Source organism: Homalodisca vitripennis, chromosome 3, assembly GCF_021130785.1.
Source record: "Homalodisca vitripennis isolate AUS2020 chromosome 3, UT_GWSS_2.1, whole genome shotgun sequence".
NCBI lineage: Eukaryota > Metazoa > Arthropoda > Insecta > Hemiptera > Cicadellidae > Homalodisca > Homalodisca vitripennis.
Window position 1 is genome coordinate 117,709,352 of NC_060209.1, and position 27,818 is coordinate 117,737,169.

The 27,818-nt window shown below is 33.7% G+C and overlaps 1 protein-coding gene across 1 annotated transcript; it reads right to left on the minus strand.

The window, feature by feature from the left end:
- On the minus strand, positions 1 to 27,150 carry LOC124357389 (40S ribosomal protein S19-like). Its single transcript, XM_046809145.1, has 4 exons — positions 27,078 to 27,150; positions 15,765 to 15,836; positions 12,317 to 12,486; positions 1 to 331 (listed from the first exon to the last, which is right to left on the minus strand). The coding sequence occupies exons 3-4, from the start codon at positions 12,474 to 12,476 to the stop codon at positions 21 to 23; spliced, it is 471 nt and encodes a 156-aa protein (XP_046665101.1). The 5' UTR covers positions 12,477 to 12,486; positions 15,765 to 15,836; positions 27,078 to 27,150; the 3' UTR covers positions 1 to 20.
- Between the last annotated feature and the right edge of the window lie 668 nt (positions 27,151 to 27,818).

Genomic DNA, 27,818 nt, shown 5'->3' on the forward strand with positions numbered 1-27,818 from the left:
AACAATTTTATTTTAAAACTTTACATTTGTGACCAACTGCCATCAGCTGGTGCATCAGCAGCTGGAGCGGGGGCTGCTGCTGCTGCTGCTGCAGGAGCTTGCACTGAGATACCAGCCTGCTGGGCCAGCAGGAGTTGCTGCTGCTTCTTCTTCTGCCTCACTTGGGCAGCGATACGATCTAAGTCCCTGCGGCCTTGTACAGTGATTTTGCGCCCACCGTCAGGGCACTTCTCTATCAGCTTCAGGTTTTCAAGAGATTGTAGTGCCTTGCGGGCCACACCACCTGCAGAGCGGCAGAAGTGTGCTGGGCACACACCGTTCCTCTTGCGACCTGTCACAGAATATCTGGCAATTAAACAATAGTTGTATTTGATGTACTAGTTACTTGAAAAAATTACTGTTAGGCTTTGAGTTATCTTAAGGCAGTAGAGTGTAATATAACATAAAGAAGAAATCTAAACTCTTGAAGGTTTCAAGATATTGTTACTTTCCTAGTATAGGCTACAAAGTCTTGTATTTTTACTTCATGAATACATACGAGGGTCTTCCAGAAAGTAAAGAACGTTTTGTTATAAGTCAATAAAAACAAAAGATAAGAGCATGAAAATTTATTTATAAATACTTATAAACTTACTCTATTTTTCTACAAAATCGCCGGAACTGTCAAGGCACTTGTAGCGTGGCACCAGTTTTTCTATACCAACGTTATACTGTTCTGCCGCCAAGGAATGAAGCCACGTTTTTACTCCTTCTTTGAGGTCTTCGTCACCCAAAAAGTTTTTTTCCGCCTAAAAACACTTTCAACTTTGGAAACAAGTGATAGTCACTCGGAGCCAGATCTGGACTATACGGAGGGTGTCCGAAGATTTGCCATTTGAAAGAATTGAGTTCTGCTTTGGTTCGTGCACTGCAATGAGGCCGAGCATTGTCGTGGATCAGCACCACTTTCGACGACAGCATTCCGCGTCGTTTGTTCTGAATAGCGCGGCGAAGCCGATGCAAGGTCTCGATGTAGGCCTCTGAGTTGATTGTTTCGCCTCTCGGCATGAACTCCACATGGATTAGGCCTTTTCGGTCCCAAAAAACTGTTGCCATCAATTTCCTGGTGTTCAAATTTGGGTTTTCTTTCCTGTTTTTTTGTTGGTGAATTCGAGTGATGCCATTCCATTGACTGGAGCTTTGTTTCCAGGGTTCGATAGGAAACCCAAGTTTCGTCACCCGTTACGATGCGGTCAAGAAACGCATCACCTTCTTCGTCATACTGAGTCAAAAACTCAAGAGCTGCTCCCATCCGTTTAGTCTTGTGGACATCAGTAAGAATCTTAGGCACCCAACGAGCACACATTTTCTGATAACCAAGACGTTCAGTCACTATTTCGTGCAAAAGCGACCTTGAAATTTGTGGAAAAAATTCCACTAGACCACTCAAAGTGAAACGACGGTTTTGTTGAATTTTTCCATCAACTTTCGCTGCCAACTCGTCAGTAACGAGTGACGGCCTTCCACTTCGTTCCTCGTCGTGCACATTAGTTCGACCTTCCTTAAATTGAATGCACCATTTTCTCACTGATGACTCGTTCATCGCATTGTCACCGTAAACTGCCTTAATTTGCCTATAAATTTCAATAGGTCGAACATTCTGTGCATTCAGAAACCGTATCACACTACGCAGTTCACACTTGGCGGGATTTTCAATTAACGCTGCCATTTTAAACTTTCACAGCAGACGCAAACGTGACCTCACGGTACCGCTACTCAGCTCACACTGAGGCAGTAGGTGTGGCTAACGAACAAGCTATCTACCGCAGTGGTGGGGGAACTGCGCCGCCCGTGATGCGCAATCGTTCTTTACTTTCTGGAAGACCCTCGTATTTAATAAATTACCAAAATACCAATGAATCTCTAATATCAACTTTAAAATACAATTAAGCTGTTATAACTTTAATTGATTGTATGTATTATACATATCTAAAAAAAAACACCTTTTATTTTACTAAGTGCAGTTTACATTAACTGTGGAACAATACTGCGAAAAGAGATTGATTGACATTAAGTCAGAAATTTAATCTGAGCAGTGTTGCCAAAATGTGTTGCAATAAATGACTGACTTAATAAGTCATTTATTGCTATTAAATACAAGTAAATTTATAATAGGCATTGTCAAATTACTTAACCTAAACTACATACTAGGACTTTTCTTTTCAAAATCCGTGTATACAAATATAAAACTTATTGACATAATGAAATTTATTATCAAACATTACATATATATATAGTATAAGATTTATAGTTGTTTTAATAGAGTGCGCTTCAGAAGAAACTTGGAAGCAACAACACCCAGTTCACAAACTGGCCGTTAAGGCTAAGTACAAGTCTTTTGAAATAGGTCACTTATGTTATTAATAGACATAAGTCAACTCTGGAAGTACTTGCACATTTTATAACTCACTATTGAATGTCCTAGGTGTATACTATGCAATCTGCCTGAGGAAACACATTGTTTTAATGGTGAGGACCTTGAGGTTAAGAGAACGACTCTATATGGAACCTCTTAGGCAAGTGATGAATTTGACATTAGCATTAGACAGAAACTCTTATATTTTGAAGGTATAAGGTTTAAGGTTGATGCACTAAGAAATAGGAGTCCTTATATCCCCATTTCAACCCTATCGAACTGCATAGTGGTACTGAGAAAGAGAATGACTATACAGTCCCGTGGACTAAATAATTGTAAATAACAGAAGCGTATCAATTATCAATCAAAAGAAGCTATTAGAAATTTTGCTATAAAAAACCTATTTCATGCCAGGTTTGAAAGGAACTCTGGACTGGAAAGACTGTAACGACTGATAGCAAACCAGTAATACATACATGGAGCACTAGTAATATCACGTCATAAAACATACAATAACTAATATTTTGCCAGAAACTAATGGCTTCAGAGTAGGTAAGATTGTGCAAAGTTAACTATACAAGGTAAGTAAAATTGCTATTCTGTGTATTCAATTAATCTAAAACTTAGTTTAAAATGAATGCATGATATATCTTGTTAAAGTGTTCAGATCCGCAAAACCAAGCAGAGCCATGAGGCCATCTTGTGTGAAGAATCTGGTTTATGTGGGATGAAATAAAACACAACAATCAACATGACTGTTGTAGAAACTTTCATCCACATCCGAATAAACTTAACTGAGTAGTATCAACGTTAAAAATTACTTAAACATGAATACTTTATAACGATCTAGATTAATTAGGTGCTGCTTACAAATTGCAAAAAGATTTATATATATATATATATATAAAATACTTATATATATATAAAATACTTATATATATATATATATATATATATATATATATATATATAATACTTATATTGTTTTGGGACTGCATCAATTACTATCTGAATTCCATTGAAGTTATTAGTAGTATTTTGATTCAGACTATTTTAATATGGAATTTTTAAATTTAAATTTATTTTTAATCATCTTAGAAAAATCACTTGTGAATTTTTTAATTTAATCCCTAGGGCTCTAAAAGCCAAATTGTTTAACTTTGAAAGCCCATGAATTAAAAGATTATTATTCTCAGCTAAACAAAAGTCTTATGATAATGTGAACGTACAAACATATTCTTAATTTTAAATTTCTAGATCTACATGGGTATCTTGTAAGCATAATTTCGATTATGAAAGAGAGATTTTTCTTCTCCTGCTGTCAAACAAATCCATCTGCAATGTTAACCCCTTAACAGTTTTTTAGTATCCAAAGTTAATTTTTTGCTGAATTTTTTTCTGTTTTTTTTACAGAAACAGGTTTTTGGAATTTAAATATATACTTTTTATGAAAAACACAATTATTATTAGTGGCTTTAAAAAATTGTTGTTGTTTATGTATGCTCCACCTTGGAAGTCATTTTCGTGACTGTTTCATCACGCAAACAAAGCCAATCATCTATTTGTGCATCAGATATTTACATTGTACAATATAACACTAAAAATAAATCCATAAATCCTCCAGGATGGGTGATATGCAACCATGGGTCTGCACAGTGCAACTACAGTAAACTCATCAAGGTGCAAACACAAAGGACCAAGGAAGTGCTGACATGTAGTAGAAAATGTCAGAACTACTTTTGCAACACATGGTTGTCATAGAAATGCACTTTGCACAATATTATGGCACACAACAGAATAAAAGAGGAACAATATAACAATGCATAATATTATGTCAGTATCAAACTTTTACACAATCACTGTGAACATAATATTACATAAAAAACGTGAAGGGGTTAAAATGGGGTTTTATATCAATAGATTAAAGAAACATAAAAAAAGAAAAAAAACTGTCATGTTTCTAACTAATGAGGTTGTTTTTGCCAAAGCGAGGGGATATCAACCATGGCCTGCTTTCATTACAAAATTCGAAAACAACAAATACCACATTGTATTTTTTGGCACAAATGAAACTGCATTGTGCAAGGAAGCAGACGTTTTCTCGTATAATAAATATATATCAGAAAAATTACCAAAAAAGAAATTACACCTACTTTAAAAATTGCATTAGAGGAAGCTGAAACGCATGTTCTGCTCAATCCAGTACAGAATGCAGGCAATACTGATGAATACACAGAAGAGATCTTTACAAACGACCCAGCTGAACAAAGTTCAATTGAAGTAAATGAAATAAACAGCCAGCTACGATACGAAAAAGAAAAAATGGAATCATCCCTACGTCTGGTGGAGGAAGAAGCTACTGAGATGTGCATGAATTTTGAGAAGGAGATAGCCAATCTCAGAGACCAAATAAAATTGCTTGAAAGAAAATTATGTATGAAAGATAAAGAGCTGTTGGAAACTGCACAACAAATTGGATAATTATTGCAATTTAGATGAACTAAACTATCTGTCCCCAAAAATTTTGATTTCAACCAGTACACAGACAAGAAAGGAAGCTTCAGAAAATAAAGCGAACGAAGAACTTTTAACTAGACTGGAACAATACGAAAAAGAACTTAATAGTAAAGAAATACTCATTCTTAAACTTCGGGATAACATTGACGAACTTAATGAATCAACTGAAAATAATAAGTGTCTCCACTGCTACCCACCTCTACAATGCTCTGATTTCTCAAATGTTAAAGTTCACTTTCGGAACAATGCCAAAAATAGTTTGCCTCTCATACAAAAAAACAGTTTTACAACTGAAAACCAGTTTCAAATTCTTGAAATGGAAGACATTGTTGAAAATGATAAAACAGAGGAAAATTCAAGGCCCACTCATAAATCAATTGTAAAACCAAATACTAAAACTAATGCTAAAACAGAAACTAACCTTCAGCATGGAAATACAACTTCAAGGCCCAAACTGATCATTCTAGCGGACAGTCATGGGAAAAAGCTCAGTACTATGGTTGAACAAAGGTCATCTTTGAATGTGTGTTCTTATGTTAGGCCAGGAGCAAGATTTGACCAGGTTGTAGAAGATGTGGGAGAGATCACAAAAGGTTTGACCAGCTCTGATTACCTCTTAGTGATGGCAGGCACAAATAATGTTGAGAAATCAGGTGTCAAGCAGCTCATGAGTGATGTTCATACATTAATTAACAATACAAAGCACACCACCCTCCTGCTGGCTACACTACCCATGAGGCATGACCGCTGGGAGCTAGACGAAAATATTACAAAAATAAATGCTGAACTGGAGAACATTAGCGAAGTGCACGATGGCATGGTGAAACTTCTTCCCCTCCATCTCCTGCCTCGACATATGTTCACAGTGCATGGTTTACACATGAACCAAAGAGGTAAAAAACCGGGTTGCTGAAATGATAAAAAATCTTGCCATGAAGAAAGTCGTTGAAAGTGAAAACTGAAGTTCAAATATCAACCTCAACATTACATACTGGAGTAAAACCAACAACTATGCTCATTCCAAATGAAATCTACAAACAAGTGGCAGAAGAAGTAACTGCCAGTCAACAGGTTCCCCAGTTTCTTCAAACTCCAACAACAACAGGAACACTATTGAAACTGCCCCTGTGCGTTCTTCTAGAACTACCATCTTGGCCAAACTGGAAACATCATCCTCAACTTTAGAGTCAACACTATTACCAGAGACAAATATTAATGAAACTGCCTGCAGAACCACAGCAAGCTGAGAAACCTACTCCCGAGAGCCGTACTCCAACATCCACTCCAACGGTGTCTCCCGGTGATCGCAGCTACGCAGAGAAGCCACAGCTACACCTAGAGGTCACAACAGATCACAAGAAACCACCTTCTCTACACATCTCAAGCACAACACTCTCTCTGTAAACAGTTGCCCAAGTCCCCCTTTTACAACCCTAACTATGTCACCAAAAAATATTGAAGCTTTTGATGTAAAACCTTCCTCTTCTTTAAACTCTCCAATGTCAGAAAATACCTTACAGGGATGACTAATCAAACCAATTGCTCATCCAAGTGTCACATTCCCAGTACATTTCCTGCTTCCTCCAATAACATAGTCAAAAATACAATATCAATTTTACATCACAATGTACAACATCTTCCATCTCGCTTAGATTTACTTGAAATTTTCCTTAAAGAATCAAAAACCGGATTTAATTGCACTTAGCGAACATAAAATGACAGTAGAAGAATTGGATTTGCTACAAATTTCAAACTATGTAACAGCGTCTTGTTTTTCAAGGGAATCGGGTCGAGGTGGAGGTGTTATAATTTTAGCTCATAAAGATATAGATTTTAAGAGTGTTGAAATGCCTTCCATTCAGTCATTATTAATAGAAAAAGAGTTTGAGTATTGTCTAGCAGAGATAACAACAGGTAGTTTTTCATTTATATTAGGATGTATTTACAGATCTCCGAACTACTCAAATCTGTACCAATTTCTTCACAATTTAGAAATACTGTTAGATGTTTTGTGCACAAAATTTAAACAAAATTGTAATTGCAGGAGACTTTAATATAGATGTTCTGATAAAAAATGATACTTATAACAGATTTGTAAATATTTTGTCTATATATGGTATGAGGTATATGGTTAACTTTCCCACCCGAGTAACAGACCACTCTAAGACTGCAATTGACAACTTTATTACTAATATAGAACTAAACAATGTTCGTATAAATGGAGTAATTACTCAAATTTCGGATCATGATGGTCAACTAATGAATTTGATGAATGCAGTTTCTGATAGCACAAATTTAACTAGGAAAGAAGTAAGAAAATTTAAAAATAGTAACATAGACATTTTTTGCAGACATCTAAGCTCAGAATCTTGGTCTGAGGTCTACCAATCTACTGTTAATCTAAAATATGATAGTTTTTACAGTATTTTTAAACATTATTTTGATATAGATTTTCCTAAACGGTATGTAACAGAAAAACCCCATGTAAAACAAAAGAATGGATTGATGAAGAATTAATTATAAAACAGAATGAAATTATAGAATTGGAATCCCAATTTAGAAGGTTTAAAGATAACAACTTAAAGTTATTAATCAAACATAAAAAAAGAGAGCTAAAAAGTAATATAGCTAATAGTAAAAAAACTACTTTGAGGAAAAAATTGTCAATTCCAAAAATAAGATTAAAACCACATGGAAATTAGTTAACATGGAAGCAGGTAAACAGCCAAAATGTAAGGCAAATATTAAATTATTTTATCAAGAGAATTACGTAACAGACCCAATTGCTATATGTGATACTTTCAATGAGTTTTTTTGTTAATGCAGTCAAAGACTTAGTGTTACCAGAAATTACAGAATATTCTGCAAATTTGAATTTGTCAAATTTCCCTACAGTGGGCACAAAAATTTAAATTTGAAATGGCAACAGAAAACGAAATTGAAAAAATAGTAAATTCTTTTGAAAACAAATACTCAACAGGAAATGATGACATCCCTATTACGATCATTAAGGTAGCCTTGCCTTTTATCAACACTCCGCTGACCCATATAATTAATCATTCTCTAATTTCAGGAGTATTTCCTGAAAAATTTAAATTAGCTCGTGTCATTCCTATTTTTAAAAAGGGTAATTTGGAAGATGTCAAGTGTTACAGACCTGTATCTTTACTTCCTGTATTTTCAAAAATTTTAGAAAAAGTAGTTTTTAATCAATTTTATAAATACCTAGAGTCTAATAAGATACTTGACAAAGAACAACATGGTTTTAGGTCCAACAAATCTACTATAACAGCCGGTGTTGAGTTTATAGAGTCGATTATTGAATCTGTCGATAAAGGTAAAAAAGTAATTGGAATCTTCTTAGATTTGTCAAGAGCCTTTGATAGCGTAGAACATAGGAAGTTAGTGGATGTGCTTCAAAATCTAGGAGTGGAGAACACTGAGTTAACTTGGTTCAAATCATATCTATCACAAAGGAAACAATATGTTGAAATAGACCATTTCTTGGATAGTAAAAAAATTAAGTATAAAGAAAAATATTCCTTTCACCTTTTAAAAGTACAATATGGAGTCCCACAGGGATCGATTTTAGGTCCTTTATTATTCCTGTGCTACCTAAAAGGTTTACCTGGAGTAGTACAGGATATCAACAATAAGGTCTGTCTTTATGCAGATGATACTAATGTAACTGTAAATGCAAAAACTGAAGAATTAGTTGAATTTTCATCGTACATTGGCCTATCATTAATAAAAGACTTTTTAAACAGTAAAAAACCTTCTTTTAAACTCATCTAAATCTAGTTTTGTTTCCTTTTCAACAAAACAAACAAGGAATACAATTTTTTCCTACAGTATTTGTGGACAATGAAATATTGGAGCAGGTGGAGGAAACAAAATTTCTAGGCTTGACTATAGACGAAAACTTAGCCTGGGAAGAACATGTTAATCTTGTAATTCGTAAAACGTCTAGCGGTCTTTACGCTTTAAGGAGACTAGCCCATTCATGTAATATTGAAACTTTAAAAAATTTATATTATGCTTTAATCCATTCACATATTTCCTACGGAATTTGCATTTATGGATCAACAACAAAAAGAAATATGGACCAACTTTTAATGCAACAAAAAAGGGCACTAAGAATCATGTTTAATTTGAAGCAAACAGACTCTGTTAAACATTTGTTTTCAGAACTTAATATATTTACAGTTTACAGTTTGTACATTTACGAGTCAGTTAAATTTGTATTTATCAATAAAAGAATTGCAATAGGTAATACATCCCATAGGTATAACACTAGGTCACATAGATTGGTTGAACCTCATAAATTATTATTTTTCGAAAAAAACCCACTTTTAAAGGAAATAAATTTTTTGAATATTTACCCCAAACCATAAAAAAAGATCAAAACCCTAATACCTTTTTAAGTTTGTTGAAAAAAATTCTTAGCACATGCTGCTTTTTACTCTATAGAAGAGTTTATTTCTCACAACAATTAAAATGTCAGCAATAAAATATGTTAGTTTAGTGGTTATAAAAATTTTTAATTAAGTATAAATGAGTGTGTAATGACATTGTTCTGTCTTTAGATTGTTTACAATTCTGTATTGTAATGATAGTGTACTACTAAGAAAAAAAAATATATATATATATAGAAATAAGATAAAATATGACACTATTCTTGTACTTACTGTGCAAATATGAATAAAGATGATTGATTGATTGATTGATTGATTGTAATACAAATCATGCTATTCCTGAAGTCATAATTCATACAAAACTGTCAAAAAATAACAAATGTTCTTAAGCCATTTCCCAAAGGGCTTATAGACACAACATTTTCAAAACTTTGAATACCTCCTTGTGAAATGATCAAAAAGTATTATAACTTTTGTTTTGTCTTCAGAGTTGTCATAAAGAGCTCAACATTTTCAAAACTTTGAATACCTCCTTGTGAAATGATCAAAAAGTATTATAACTTTTGTTTTGTCTTCAGAGTTGTCATAAAGAGCTGACTATAAAAATTTAACCCAGGTAAATCACCCCAACTGCAGGGACGGTCTAACAACACTGTGAAAAACCACTTTATATAGTAACTATAATACTTTTTGACAAAAATAATAGTAGCATTTGATAAAGGTTGAATCAATGTATATTGATTAGTATGAAATTGATACTTTGATGCAAGCCGGAAAGAATTTGTATGTTATTTTGATTCCAATCATTGCTTTGAAAAATCCCGATAATCCAACATCAGATCAAGGATGATTTGAAATGTGATCTGAGGTTGGCAAAAAAAAAACATCCTTCAAGATAGTACCCAAATTCAAGCTCAGATCATGTGAGTGCTTTTAAAGGTTATCTTTAACTTTAGGACCACTAGTAACAAATGTATAATAGGCTAATGTTACTAATAGGCTGAATTGCATCAAAATGTGGGAGAAAAGGCACATATTCTACTTTATGTACTGGTTATTCCATACTATTTCATTATATTTAGGCCTCTAAGCATGTTTTAATTTGGCCATATTTTATGATTATCTTTAACCCATTGCGGATCGTATTGTTTTGGTACGCGGGCACGAATTAATTTACGGCAGTGGCCGCACACGAACAGCAATGGAGCACCTCATCGTATCGTTCGCTTTTGTATACTAGAAAATTCAGCTGTGAAGATATTTGTTGAGATGGAACATGGGCCTGCTGGGGTATCCATGATGTAGGAACGATAACATGCGAGCAAGGTTCCGGGGTGGCAGGGATGATGTCTGAAACATAGTCTAAATAAAGCGGCTCGGGCGAAGCGATTACAACATCTGGGCCATTGTCTAGACTAAACCCAATATGTACATCTGCATCGATTAGTTACGCAACTAAACTCAAAAGTATTATAATAACAACTGAGGAAAACACCCAATCAGAAGCGCTAAAAAGCAGAGAGTAAACTCATATGAACGATTTTTTCAACTTCGACATACAACTGCAATCTGTAGGATATTTATTAAACTTTTAAAAACTCTAAACATAGACCATTGTTAAACACTCTTAGTTGACAAGTGAAGACGATCGCCCGATCTATCAGACACTAATAGAACTATTTGGAGGGAAACTTAAAAGCAGATCGCTGTTGCGACCTGAGCTCGTCATCGTGCCGTTAGGCCCGGCCGCTGCGTGACGAGCCCAGCTCGTCAGTGATCCGCAATGGGTTAATTGCATGGTATAACTTAAAGTGTAAAATAAGTGGTATGTAGATATTCTCAATTTGTTTCAAATAGTGTTTGTTGTTTTTTAGTGTTTTATGTTTTTAAATTTCACATATAGAATATCCTGCTTAGGCTTTTCTATTTTAAGCAACATTTGCTTTAGCCTGTTGAACAATTAAAATATTTTCCATTCAATAATAAACATTTAAAAAGTTATTTTTATATGTGTTTGGAACTGAACACTTTAAACAAATTTTTTTTCTTTGGGATACTTTATTTTTATATGTTTGGAACTGAACACTTTAAACAAGTTTTTTTTTTCTTTGGGATACTTTCACCAAGGTTTTGTCTAATAAAACCCAAGTTATTGAAAATGTGAATTACCCTCCGATTGTTCGTTAATATGCTCTCTACTGATAGATGGAACAAGCAGCACCTGTAATATTATACTTTAAAGGATGGAGATTGACTTCTTTAAAAGAATTCACAACATGATGAGTCCTGTGGAAGCAATGCTAAATTCAAGAGCTCTAGTGCCACAATTATTAATTTGCTGAATAGGATTTCCAACTCCAGTTTACTTTTTTTTATCGGAGATTCATTAATGACATTACTTGAGCTAATATATTCCCACTAATCAGTTCAATGCTTGTCAAATGCTTCACTCAATATGTCTAGAACTGCTGATACAAAAAATTATCCCCAGACTCTACATCTTCCAAGGTGGTGGACTAAATGCCAGAAAAATCTGTAGCTTGATCATCCTGCCTTTAGCAGTGAGACCAGTACTCTCATACTTAATGCAAGATGGGTCACATAACCACAATATAAGAAAAAAAAATCTGCCTGGCTGACAAACCTTAATACTGAAGGACGATCTTAACAGCTGCGTGTTGAATAAATGTAACAAATTCAGTTTTAAGTGTACAGTATATACTGTTATTACTAATATAATTTTTGATGATTTCATTAATATTAGTAATATGCCTTAACTTACTGGTTCAAGACAACCAATATGTAGCATATTATTTTACTTCATAACAAATAAACACACTTCATAATATCTGAACTAAAATAATTATCAATCTTACTAATTTAAAATCCATTGGTATCAACATCCCAACATAAAGGCATAACGTTTTACTGCAAGCAGCACATAATAATGGAAGTATATCCTATTTGGCATAGCATCTGAAGAACTGACCTCCAAACATCTTGGTGACTGCACCTACTCCAACGGGAGATCGAAAATAGATGTGCCTAACGATGGCTGCACACCTGGTGTAGTACCAGTCTTGGTCATATGGAGCCAACTCCTTGTACCTTCCACTCTTCACAATGTCCACCCAGTCTGGCACCTTCATCTTGCCTGTCCTAGTAATAAACTATAAATCAGTTGTCTATGCATTTAAACAGTGGTTGAGGTAGAACTCAGAAACTAGTCAGATAACATTATACTACACTTTAAAAACAGTTTTCAAAAATATTATGTACAAACTCTGTCAACAACATTAGCATAGTTTATCTACAATACAATCCAATAGCATAAGTTAGATTAATTTATGTAAAAATAGAGTAAGACACTTCTATTAAAACTTTTTCTGTTTGCCTCTATTATGTATTTCTTTTGTTGGAGAACGAAATTTCATTTTTGTTGTTCTACACAGTGTTCAATAGTTTTTATACAAGGTGTTTGAAAAGTCTGGGTACGGCTTAATATTTTACAAACCATAGCAGATAACATCTATAAACTTTGCACAGTATCATATGGCTATGTAAACTATTTTTCCTTGCTATTACCACGACATGCCAACCATGGGGGGACGGCCAACAGAGGAAAACATGGAAATCTTAAATTAAAGCATGAGTCGAGTGATACCTCATTTGAAAGAGCTCACTTAGTAGAGTTGAATGCCACAAACCGCATCTCAAAAGGTTTATCCAATCAGAAATGGCGGGTTGTTTTAGGTACACATTGCTAAGTACATTATGCGCTGCCATTTCTGACTGGATCGTCGTATTCTGATGCGGTAGGCGGCGTTTCACTCTACTAACCAATGGTTTCACTGATTAGAATTTATAAAAATAACAAAAAAATTTAATTCAAAAATTAAGTAGTAAGTTAACTATTTCACCAACAATGAATAATGGTAGAACTTAATTAATTCATAAACATAAAGACAACAAATTCATTTTAGTTTTATTTTTTGTGTTATAAATTTATGACATAATTTGCTAATTAACCCTTTGAGTGCCACGGCATATTTCCCAAGTCATATGCATAAATTGCCGGAGCATTTCCTTCTGTTTTGCAAGCGTGTGTGGAAAAAAACTATATTAAAAAAACTATTCAACCGATTTGAAAATTTTTTTTTTAGTTTACGTGTGTTATAAAACAAGGTATTTTTTCCATATAATATTATAATTTTATTTTTATTTACACAAAAAGAATATAGGTTATAACAAAAAACTAAAAAAAAAAATTTCTAGTTTGAACTAAAATTTTATTTATACAATATTTTTTTTAATTTTTTTTTACCTATACCATATGAAAGAGCATGAAAAACTGAACAAAAATCATGCATAATATGGTGTGTTACAGTAATATTTAACCAGATACTGCAATATATACAAAATACAACAAAAAGCAATTTTTGTTCAAGTTTGTCAAAAGTTTAGAAACAATATTATGACTATCCTATTTCACTCAATGAAGTAAGACGACTGTAAAATACTAATTATATAAAAATATACACAGGCCTACGATATAACCTTACTTCTATAAACTTACTTCACCTAAAATCAATAGTTTGATTGGAACTTGCGTTTTACTTCATCACCAATCCAACAATAAAATATACGTCACTAAACACGAAAAAAGAAGTTTATAAATGCATTGTAAGTTTTACTGAACACAATTGCAGAATAGTAATAACAACAGTTTTCAGCATAAACACACGAAACTAGCACAATGTAAACACACAACAAACGAAAACTGTGTAGTTAATGGCAACAAGTAGCAGCTGACCAACTATTGCGTCATCTGTTTTTTTTTCTGATGGCAAATAACTACAAGGGGGCGGTGAACAATAAAAATCAATCACAATCGATTGTTCGAAACTTGTAGATTGCCGTGAAATAAGTTATTTGTCAAAACAAAAATGAATTATATGTGATATTAATTAAATACAAATCGTTTTCTACTGGGTAGATGCCGGCAATTTATGCACATTTAACAACATCTACTATGTAGACGCTGCGGCACTCAAAGGGTTAAAAAAAAGTCATAATAATGTACTTCACAATGTGTACCTAAAACAACCCGCCATTTCTGATTGGATAAACCTTTTGAGATGCGGTTTGCGGCAATCAACTCTACCAAGTGAGCTCTTTCAAATGATGTATCACTCGACCCATGCTACACACAACATGGGTCTGTACTAACTACAGATAACAGTATAAATATAAATCATTTAGGCCCACATACTATAAACACATTTTTTCTTAATTATTCCATTCTAGTTTAAAATTTTAAAACAGCTTTTAGTGTAATAATACTTATCCGATCCTCGAACATTTTTAGCTTAAATATAATTTTTTATCATCCTCAATCTAATTTTTTAACCTCTTAGAGACTATCTGATAATATAAAAAATAATCCAAGAATACCTCTCTATTTTGAAGGTATTTTCATAGTTTTAGATATATATATTATGATATAATTTATAGAGAAAAATTCAAATAAAAAGTTGTAAAGTAAAAAAAATTGCTGATTGTCCATTTGCTTCTTGTCAAGCAGATGACATCCACGTATTGGCACAGCGGACGTGTGGCATTGCACAAACATGAACATAAAAAAATATAAATTGTTAGAAAAATATAAATTATAAAAGCACAACATTTTATTGATTAGGTTATCTATCTAAAATTTGTACACACAAAGTTAAGCAAACAAAAGTTTTAAACGATCAGTAATTTGGATACTGCACATCAGCTGTCATCCTTGAATAAACGCTGCAGACTGTGGTGATACACAACATAAATATATGATATACAAAATGCAAGAAAAATATTACGATAATTTGTTAATAAGGTTAAGTACTTATGGTTTTTCATACACAAAATATGACAAAAATGTTTAGCGATTGGTAATTTGGATACTGTTGATCAGCTGTCATCTGAGAAAAGCCACTTATAGCACTATAACACTGTGTCATATAGATGAGTACAACTAAAATTTAAATGTTTTATGTACTTTAGGCATATTAAGTACATGTTACAAATTTAAAGCCTAAAAATGCTGTACATCTTTTTAATGAGAACAATGAGAAGTAAAACTTACACATAAATTACCACGATAAGATAGTAAAGTTAACTACGGATAATTTCAATACTAAACTATAACACGTATTTACACTATTAACAAAATTATATTTAGAAATTAATGGTGTGGCAAGACTTGGAAAGGAATCTACAAATACAATAAGTAGTTCCAATGGATAATCCTGCAGTTCTGTTTGCCCCTTTTTCGATCCAATAAAAATCAAAAACGATTGACTGGTTGAACATAGGGCATCTTTTTACAAATAACATACTTCTTACGTGAATGTGTATTTCAATATAGCATTTAGACTTTTATTAAGAAGACTTACTTTTTTAAGAAGGCAGAAAAACGCCTTCACAAATTTATGTTGATCAACATCCTTAAGTGTCACTGACGGCATCTGAAACCAAAGATTACAATTGGCATATTTAGAACCAAGTATTAACATGACTAGATTACATAATTTGGTTATTAAATACATTCACTTGTCACTCAAAATGGTTTTCATATACAGGGTGTTCATTTGAAAACTTCAAACTCGTATTAAAAGACTTATAGCCCAAGTATCGAAATTCTGTAAACTGGAATGTATACTACTAATTGGGGAACAACAACAAATTTTTAAATGGGGTGCTCACCCCGTGCCCAATACCCAAAGATAAAATTTGAAATCATAACTAATACCTTGTGGGTACTTTGGGATTATACCGACCACACCATAATGAAGAACACAAAAATATAAATTTATAGAAACAAACATGATAGAACGAAAAAACAACTGTTTAATTACAAAATTACAAGCATTTCCAGGTATTGTGACCGGTATTGTTGTCGCTGTTATCTTATCTTTCTCGAGAATCCAGATTACGGCAGGCCGCGCGGCATCACATGATTATTTAAGTTTTTTGCACGGTACATAATTGCCTTTCCATTACAATTCAATTTATATTTCTGATCAGCCCCTCTAGAATTTGATATTTTACTGATAGGTACTATCTCGAGGGATGTTTTTCTTTCCTTCGGTGCTGCGCCGCGCTGATGGCCGGAGGCACTCGCATTTTGGGTGGCAGAGTGTGATCAAGAATAAAAACAAGTTTTGAGTGTTTTTTTTTTCAATAAAAGAGTTTAGTTTTTGTTTGGTAATGTTTGTTTTTGTTGAATTGTGTTTGGAGAAATGTAGGGGTAAAACACGGAAGTACAACAAAGCGATGCACCAGCTGAACGGGCGGCGAGACTCTGCAATCACGTTATCTACTAGACCGCTCGACTTTGACCTCTGTCTGAGGATGGGGAGGGATTTGCGATAAGACAATTCCTGTTTTATATTGACGAAATATTGTTCTACGCTAATATAGTAATCAGTAGAAGCAAAATGTCAAATAACGATTCATGTCTGGGTGTGGTCGGTATAATCCCAAAGTACCACCTTGTGACACCTAAAATTAAAGCTCATAAAAAATGCTGTATTTTGGTAAAAGAAAATTGAAATCAGCGAAACCGTTTGGTATGCAATGAATACGTAAAAAAAACTTTCAAAACTGTGTAATAGATTTCACGGATAAAGATAAGTAATACGAGTACACATCATTGTCATAGACTAAACAGACCGGTATATAGTATATAACAGCACACTCAGATTAGCTGCAGGGAGCAGTTAACTCTGAAAATAATAGATAAGGCTGCAGTATAACAAATGGCCAACAACACAATCAAATGGATGAATGATAATAGAAATGATTCGAAACATCGATATTCATGACAATCCAAAGGACTGAAAGCAAAATGTCAGACCAAATAACGTAATAGATATTCTAAAGAACAATATGGTTTTGCTAGTTTTTAATCTAAGAAATTAATGTATAAATATTAAAATATAATATATAAACAAGATAGTTACAACAACACAATATCATTTACTTATGTATTTTCAAGGATAAATGTGACTGCTTGTGAAACACATGATTCACGTACGTCAGTGTTCTTGCCGTCATTAGTCAATAACGAAACACATGATTTTGACTGATAATGTCAAACTGAATTTTAACTGTCAAGTTTTAAGCTTTTAAAATCGTATTATAGTAAAGCTATACTTTTAAATGTAAAATAAATGTACTTGTTTCAGATTACATAAACAACTAAACTTAATTTAAACAACGTTTAAGCAGCGTAAGTACTTATGATTACTTTAGCCAATCAGAAATAGTATTTCTGCAGGTACCGATACCGTCAAAAGTACATTCATTCATTAAAAAGTCAAAGTTTGTTTTGATTTCAATTAAAATTAGTATTTAAGTTACGGTTTCTCATTACATTCATAATTTAAATTCAGAATGTTCAAGTCTTCTCAAGATCGTTTTTTAGATAGTACTGTGTTTGTTCTTACTTTTCTTATAGCGAAACACTATTTGATTTCTACTTTTAGTTCTAGTTTTCATCTCATCAATACAAACTGACCAATTTGTATTTAAAGGAGCAAGATAATTATCTAGTAACTATTAAATAACATTGCTCAATGTTTATAAAAACATTTTGAGCAATAGGCTATCTGCATAATCATCGCCACTGCTCTTGTAGGCATTAGCCTTCTCCTACATGAACAACATTAGCAGATAATGATAATAATAATAATAAATTCGTTTATTTGTCGTAAAACATGTTACATGCATTGACAAAGTCTAATTCAGCTACAGACTAAGTAGCATTGTCTCTAAATAATATTTAATAAGTATAATACATAAATATTATATATACAACAATATAAGACATCAATTGTCTAGTTGATAATTTATACTAGTTATATTATGAGTTTATCTTAACCCTTTGCACTCCTCAGTCCCTAAGAGGTGGACATGGTGCTTTTACCTGTTGCACTCTGTGAATTCTCGGCGCAGCTGTGTCCGTACACTCCTCAGTCCACTTCTTATGACCCAAGGTCATGTTCTCTACTACACTGAATATAGATGGTGCCAGATGTCTGTTCCACTCTGACATGTTATTCACAATCACAACAACAGGTGATTTTAAAGGGGCATTTTAAAAGGGACAATTTTAAATGATCGTTTTATGCTAAAGCGTTGCTTTCATTTTTCTCTTATTGATTATTTAATATATTTTGCATGGATTTAAAAATCAAAGTCTTAGATATATTTCTTTAAAGGTAAAAAGCAAAATTACTACAAGCAAATCCACAGATATAAGTAGTTAATTCTAAGGCAAATTTTAATATATATATAGGTGTTTGAAAAGTCTGGGTACGGCTTAATATTTTACAAACCATAGCAGATAACATCTATAAACTTTGCACAGTGTCATATGGCTATGTAAACTATTTTTCCTTGCTATTACCATGACATGCCAACCATGGGGGGACGACCCACAGAAGAAAACATTGGAAACCTTAAATTATTTAGAACTACGTCATCAAACTGTAACAAAATATCTGAACGAAAATAACATACAAGCAAAAACAAGAATCTCATTGGTTGTCACAACAACGATAGCTCACTGGAAGGTAATTGTTTGGGTTTGTTTAAATAGTCATGAGTCACCCAGCTGATAATTGCCAGCTGAGTTTCAGCGGGCAATCATCTTACAAAACAGACTTCAAAAATATTATTTCATATTTATTACTGCTGTTTTACATTAAATAAGTGGCATAAAAATTAATAAAACTATTTAAAAAATATTTTATTCATCTATAGTCTAGTCATCAATAGAAAGGGTTATTTTATTTTGTATTTTAACCCTCGCGGTGATAATAGTATCGGCCGCGACGATTATATCGTCCGCCCCGGGTGATATCGTCGCGAGCGCTACTATTATGTAAGCGCTTTTTTAAACGCTAATTCCTTCAACAATTCTCGTTGAAATCTAATGTTTCATATAGTGCTGTAATCATCGAATTCTGAAGTTTCTTTTATATCCTCTATGGAATCTAATAGATTGTTTTAACGGTCGATATATCGATGTTTTTCAACCAGTTGTTTTCTGTTGTTGGTGGTGTCTGCAGTAATGGTGTCTGCTGTGTTATTGTTTTGAATTGTGCTTATTTTAGTGACAATGGATAACAATTTAGGCTCAGATCAAATCAGAGATGTTTTAGATGATGAAATAAGTGATTTGGAAGATACTAGTGATATAGATGTGCCGGAACTTGATTCAGATGTATCATTAGAGGATTATTCTTCTGGCAGCGGTGAGGAATATGTTCCAAACTTTGAAGACTTAGAATCTTCTGAAGTAGATATTTCTCATCATACTGTAAATAATAGTGATAGTGATGAAGATGATACACCTAATCCAAATAGGCCTATTCAAGAATTTTCCAATCCCATGTGGTTGAGAACTTATACACCAGAAGATGCCATTGATATTGAATCAGAGTTCAAGGTTAGAAATCCTGGTACCAGAAACCTTCCTCCTAGAAACTCAAAACCAATATCATACTTTTCACTGTTTTTCACTAGTGCAGTATTGAATAGTATTGTCAGGGAAACGAACAAATATACCAATAAGACTATCCAGACTAAAAGAACTTCAAATGAGATGAGAAATGCATCTAGGCTACAGAAATGGATTGACCTGACACTAGATGAACTAAGAAAATATTTTGGAATCCTAATAAACATGGGCCTATTTGGTAAAAAAAATTTAAAAACTTACTGGGATACAAGATTTGAACAAAAATGTCCCTTTTTTTCTCAAAAATAATGAGCTGCAATAGATTCCAACTAATTAATTCGATGCTTCACCTAACATCACAAGAGACCGTAAGGAGAGGACAGCCAGGTTACGATCCCTGGGTCAAAATAAGGTTTTTATTGGAAAGCCTCAATGAAAATATAAAAAAGTATTTTGTTCCCTTTCAAAATTTAAGTATAGATGAGTCTATTGTTGGGATGAAAAATAGATGCGCGTATATTCAGTATCTTCCCAATAAAAGACATTCCAGATATGGAATAAAAAAGTTTGAACTATGTGATAGCCGTTCAAATTACATCTATCACATTGAATTGTACAGTGGCTCAGATTATTTGGAAGATAACTGTGGCCCTTTCACCCAAAAGGTTGTGATTCAACTTCTTGAAAAGTCTGAATTATTAGACAAAGGCTATCACATTTTCCTCGATAATTTTTATACCAAAATTCCACTTGTCGAAGTTTTGAGTCTTCGAAACACTTTTGTTACAGGGACAATTAACAAAAATTCTAAAGGTTTACCTAAATCTATCCTATCAGCAAAGCTTGGAGAAAGAGGAAGTATTTATTTTAGAAAAAAGAAGTTACTTTTGGTCAAGTACCAGCAGAAAAAATCTCGGAAGCCAGTTTTAGTCCTAACATCGGCCTGCCATGCAGAAGATCAGATGGTCACAAGCAAAAAAGGATTGAGATGTATGAAGCCTTTAGTAATACATAAATACAATCAATCTATGGGAGCTATTGATGTCAGTGACAAGTCAATATATCATTATTCTTGTACTAGAACTACTCCTAAATACTGGAAAAAACTCTTCATGAACTTCATTGACATCGCTCTGTTCAATGCATTTATTTTGTATTCAAATAATACTGATAGACCAGTTTCAAGGTATGATTTTTTAGTACAAATAGTCCATGAATCTGGTAAACAGTCAAGACAATATTCCCCAAAGAATCCAGCCAGGACCAGGTGGTGATACAGGCCACAAAATTGCTCATCTTGAGGGAAGTCGCCTGCGCCTTTGTGCTGTTTGTGGTCCAACAACCTCCAAAAGAAGCAGATATTGGTGTCCTCAGTGTAATTGTGGTATTCACAAGGAGTGTTTTCCATATTTAGATCACTACCCAAGGCCCCTAAAGCCTGGGAGGAAGAGGATGAGGCCCAACAGTGATTCCGAGTGAAGTTTGCTCAGAAAAAGAGGTGTACATAGTTTCATTATTGTATATATAGATTGAGTTTTTTTATGAATTGAGCCATACATGTGTAGTTTTTCTGAATGTACATAAAAAATTGAACAAAATGGCTATTTCAGATTTTTAATTTTTATTTATACATAATAATACTGGTTGTGAGAATTTGAAAAAACTTTTTTGCAAAAGTAAATTTTAACATTCAGCAGAGTACAATGGATCATCATATTACCGTAAGTTCACTTATAGTATTATTTTCCGATTCCTTAGAATGTACAGAATAAAATGATATGCAACACAATATATTACAATACAGTTTTTGAGGTTTAAAAAATGTTTTATTAACATGCGCACATTTAACACGTTGACTGCTGACGGCAAATACATGTAAATTGCCCCAGAACCTAAAGTCTAATATTTATTAATACACTTACTATTTGCTATCAGAGGCTGATTTATGGGCAGATAATAACGTCTGTGATCCAAAATGGCGGATTACATGACGTCATAGATTGACCCGCGGATCCGCGGGGTCAGCACGCGGAAAGTTTTGTCGCACAGAGCGCGGCTAAAAAGTTCTAATAACGCGAGTGGCTACCGTAAAAACAATCCAATTTTAAACTATTTCATTATATAGTGCAAAACAAAAACAAATAAAACTATATACAATATTTACAAGGTCTTGAGGGCATGGCTTTTACTGCTGGCCTCTGTGATGTATGTCAAAACAATTGACAGCACAAAAGTCCTGGTTTACCTGGACAAACAGAACATGTATATGTTGTCATCTTCCTTTTCTTTTCATTCTTGTAGCATACCCTACAATCTTTACGTTTTCTGTCACCCTTTTTATCCCGTTCTTCATTTTGTACAAGTTTGTAGGTTGGGTTTCTTGGCGGAGTAATGAGAGGAGGAATGGGTCGTCCATCAACATAAAAAACCAGTCAATCGGTGAACCATTACCTGGTACATCTACTAGCAATCTATTGTTTCCGGTGATGAAAGGGATCTGTCTTAGTCCATTTGTATTATTAACCCATGAAGGGTTTATTACAATATCTTCACTATCACTACCCGAACTGTCAACAGCAGTGTTTCCACTGGATTCACTATCCACATCTGATGCTTCATCGTCAGTAGCACTATTTTCTGTAGCACGGTTGGCAGACATGGTGAAATGCGATATAAAACTTGTATAATACAATATTACAATGTCACTACACATAAATAAACAACTCACTAAGAACGCATCACTTGCACATGCTAAAAACGCGGGAAACAGAAACGAAGTACAAGTCAAGGTCAACTCGGAACCACACGCCACGCTCAACGAGTACGAACCGTCCCGGCCGAGAGCTGGGCTCACACTGAGCAATAGTCGAGACTATGGCAACGCCCCGCGGATCCGCGTGGCGCGCACTGCTACGCCGCCGCTTACCCCGCGGGGCCCGCACTGAACGTGTTAATCAAAATATACCCATCACCATGGGTAAAAACATGTATCACCCGGAGGGTTAAGAAACAGATAAATAACATTTCCCCCAAAAAATTGTACAATCTTGTTGATTATATAGTTTAGAATCAGCCAAGATATGGCAGAACATTATATATATAACAGAATTATTTACAAAAAAATGTAATATAGTTAAATGTCACTGTCCATAAGAGGTGGCCAGAGGAGTTTAGGAGCATTTTAGCATCGGCCACTACATATGGACCAGAGGAGTGCAACGACACGGCTCACAACAAAATATTCAGAGTTGTAGAGGATATGACCTTGGGCCATAAGGAGGTGGCCAGAGGAGTGCAAATCACAAGTACTGTCATGCGGACGGGGAGTGCAAAGGGTTAAAACAATCATTAAAAGTCTATTTTGTTAATAGAAAAAAAATTCATCAATATTATATAAAGGGTTTTTTTAACAGCCATTCATAAAGTTTATTTTTATAAATTTTAAGAGGGTATTTTTCTATCAAATGTGTCAATTTGTTTTACACCTTCAAGCCAATTATAACATGACTATTCAAAGATTTGCTCAGTCGACAATATTTCCATAAAATGTTATTTTTGTTTCGTGTGTTATAATTATGTGTTTGTGTATGGTTTATTAAGTCCTTATTATTTAAAATATAAACAGATAAGTCAAACAAATATAAATTAACTATTGTAAGTATTCCTTGGTTAATGAAAACAGGTTTACAATGATCAAGATATTCAGCTTTACGAACAATTCTAACAGCTTTCTTTTGAAGCACCAGTATTTCCTGAACTCTAGCACTATTTCCCCACAGTATTAATCCGTATCTCAAAATTGACTGAAAGTATCCAAAATATGCAGTCCGAACATAATTTTCGGTACTTTGGGATTATACCGACCACACCAGTATGAAGAACACAAAAATAGAAATTTATAGAAACAAACATGATAGAACGAAAAAAACAACTCTTCAATTACAAAATTACAAACTTACAAGCATTTCCAGGTATTGTGATCGGTATTGTTGTCGCTGTTATCTTATCTTTCTCGAGAATCCTGATTACGGCAGGCCGCGCGGCATCACGTGATTTGCACGGTACATAATTGCCTTTCCATTTCAATTCAATTTATATTTCTGATTAGCCCCTCTAGAATTTGATATTTTACTGATAGGTACTATCTCGAGGGATGTTTTTCTTTCGTCGACATCAGCGCGGGGCAGCACCGAAGGTGCTGTCGAAGCCCGCGCTGATGGCCGGAGGCACTCGCATTTTGGGTGGCGGAATGTGATCAAGAATAAAAACAAGTTTTGAGTGTTTTTTTTAATAAAGAGTTTAGTTTGGTAAATGTTTGTTTTTGTTAAATTTTTGTGTTTGGAGAAATGTAGAGGTAAAACACGAAAGTACAACAAAGCGATGCACCAGCTGAACGGGCGGCGAGGCTCTTGCAATCACGTTATCTACTAGACGCTCGACTTTGACCTCTGTCTGAGGGATGGGGAGGGGTTTGCGATAAGACAATTCCTGTTTTATACTGACGAAATAGTCTTCTACGGCTAATCTAGTAATCAGTAGAAGCAAAATGTTAAATAACGATTCATGTCTGGGTGTGGTCGGTATAATCCCAAAGTACCTAATTTTCACTTATGCAGCAAGATAGACGTCTCAATAAAGAAATAATTCTAGATAATGTAGTAGACAGAAAATCAATGTGAGGTCCCCATGAAAGGATTATTATCAATATGAATTCCTAAAATTTTGATTACACTACTTGATTCAAAATTAAAACTATTTTCAGGAACTGATTTTAAAGTAAACAAAATGTTTTGAGTTTTAGTTTCATTCATTAAAATGATGGCACTAGCCTAAATAAAGAAAGCTAGCAATGATTAATTATGAATATGTATAGGTCAAATGTAGTATTTGATAGTATCAATATTTAAAATCGATAATCATAATCCAATTGTTGGTGACCTCTTATAATACTGTAGCCATAGATAACATATAAATCATAGACAAATATAAACACAAATATGCAGCATAAATGTAACCATAAATTTCAATTATTAAAAAAACAAAGTTATTTGTTATTTCCTCCTCCTAAAAGCATAAATATTTTTGTTTCGGAGGATGAGCAGAATACATTAATAGCATGAAACTCAATAACAATGTGAAACTCATGATTTGCCTTTAACCCCATTGATACCAAATTAAGCTAGGATAGTTTGGCCAAATAAGTTATTCCGGTACTTTGGGATTATACCGACCACACCAGTATGAAGAACGCAAAAATATAAATTTATAGAAATAAAAATGATAGAACGAAAAAACAACTGTTTAATTACATAATTACAAAAATTTCCAGGTATTGTGATCAGTATTGTTGTCGCTGTTATCTTATCTTTCTCGATAATCCCGATTACGGCAGGCCGCGCGGCATCACATGATTATTTAAGTTTTTAGGCACGGTACATAATTGCCTTTCCATTACAATTCAATTTATATTTCTGATCAGCCCCTCTAGAATTTGATATTTTACTGATAGGTACTATCTCGAGGGATGTTTTTCTTTCCTTCGGTGCTGCGCCGCGCTGATGGCCGGAGGCACTCGCATTTTGGGTGGCGGAGTGTGATCAAGAATAAAAACAAGTTTTGAGTGTTTTTTCAATAAAGAGTTTAGTTTTAGTTTGGTAATGTTTGTTTTTGTTGAATTTTTGTGTTTGGAGAAATGTAGAGGTAAAACACGGAAGTACAACAAAGCGACGCACCAGCTGAACGGGCGGCGAGACTGCAACCACGTTATCTACTAGACCGCTCTCACTTTGACCTCTGTCTGAGGGTGGGGAGGGGTTTGCGATAAGACAATTCCTGTTTTATAATGACGAAATATTGTTCTACGCTAATCTAGTAATCAGTAGAAGCAAAATGTCAAATAACGATTCATGTCTTGGTGTGGTCGGTATAATCCCAAAGTACCGTTATTCCAATACTATCAGTTCAAATTAATACAGGACTTTGATGACAAATAAAATATATGCTAGACATCAAATCTCATAACCCATAACAGTCACTTACGGAGGTTAGAAAACAGCAAAGCCAACAAACACAAGTATTTTACCTTAATTATAACGTTATTGGTATCAATTTACAATATCGTGACCATGGAAAGGTATGTTCATTTTTTTTCCCTGTAAACTAACAATTTTTCCTGAAAATAATAGTGAAAAAAAAATCCGTCGGCAACGAAAATCAAAGGAGTTACGATTTTTTGAAATTCTCTGAAAAACTCTGTTTTTGACAGTACCTCTGGCAACACTATCCATATTTGACAGTTTGGTATTACTCCACGGCTCTCTCAAATAAAGAAGGGACGCCACTTTGAACTATTTTGTTCCTCCGTGTCTATTCTTAACCACCTAGTTCAGTAGTGGTAATGGCACACCTTTGTATTGGATGTTCATTAAGCTAAGTGATAAGTTACTGAAATGATGCAGACTAGTACGTTAATCCTGTCAACGATGCCTACCCGCTGCGCAGTGTTGCGCACTGCTTGCTCTTTTAGAAAAAAAATTAACTCGAGCTTGCAAAAGTCGAATCCCAGATCACGTGATGCCCCTGATGCCCGTGCTCCTTAACGCAATAATGCCCGAAAGGCATCAATATAATACAATAATATTCTTTCCCCCCCAGTTTATATGCACCTGTGATAATAATACTAGGCTATAAATGCCCAACCCATGAAAAAAAGTCCATTTTCCATGGTCATGGTATTGTAAATAAATACCGTAACAATGTGAAACTCGTGATTTGCCTTTAACCCCATTGATACCATATTAAGCTAGGCTAGTTGGCCAAATAAGTTATTCCAATACTATCAGTTCAAATTAATACAGGACTTTGATGACAAATAAAAAATATGCTAGACATCAAATATCATAACCCATAACAGTCACTTACAGAGGTTAGAAAACAGCAAAGACAACAAACACAAGTATTTTACCTTAATTATAACGTTATTTTAATAGGTCTTAGCTAATCAATCTGAGTAAGGTATATATATATTTGGAATTTCAATGCAATAAGTTTAAAATTTGTTATATTGCCCACGTGTGGCACCAATCATTATGATAAATAGTAGCCTATTTAACAAAATACAATAGTTGTGTAAGAAATAGCGCTCCGAACTTTACCTTCAAACACTTGATAGTTCTTATTACAACTTTAAATTGCTTTTTTAAGGGTTGTAACTAGTATTTCATTAAAATAACTCACTCACCTTTCAACGATCTCCAACTCCAATATATGACGACAGTAGAGAAAATGGCCGCCGGCCTGTTGTACCTTTGCGGAAAAGGACACGTCTTTGGTCGCAGCCATAGAAATAGTTTTCGAATGGGAGTAATTTGCCACCCAGCCCAGGAATTAGGTATATATATATACATATTATAATATATATATATATATATATATATATATATATATATATATATATACATATATATATACACACATATATAATATATATATATTATACATATATATTAGTTTAGTTTTAAATTCAAAAGATATATGGGAAGTGTTAAAAGACATTTTAATGAAGCATAATTTTATTTATATCTACACGTTCTAGTTTAGTGACTAACGCACTGCTTCATTAAAAATGTCTTTACACTTTCCCATATATTTATTTATTTATTTAACGGGCATTGCCATTTTTACAGTGCTTACAAAGTGTGGTGCACAACAATTACTATATAGCATTTACAATACTGTTTTACATGCCTTAAAACAATATCAGATAATAAATAATAAATGCTCCAGTATCCATACTTACATACACCATATATATATAACCAAATAATAATAATTATAGGATAATAATATATAAATATAAATAATAATATATAGATGGATATACCCATGATATATAGATAATAAATGAATACAACATGTACATGTTATATACTTACATAACGTAACTAAACAACCAACAATAATCAATAATTGAATAGATAAT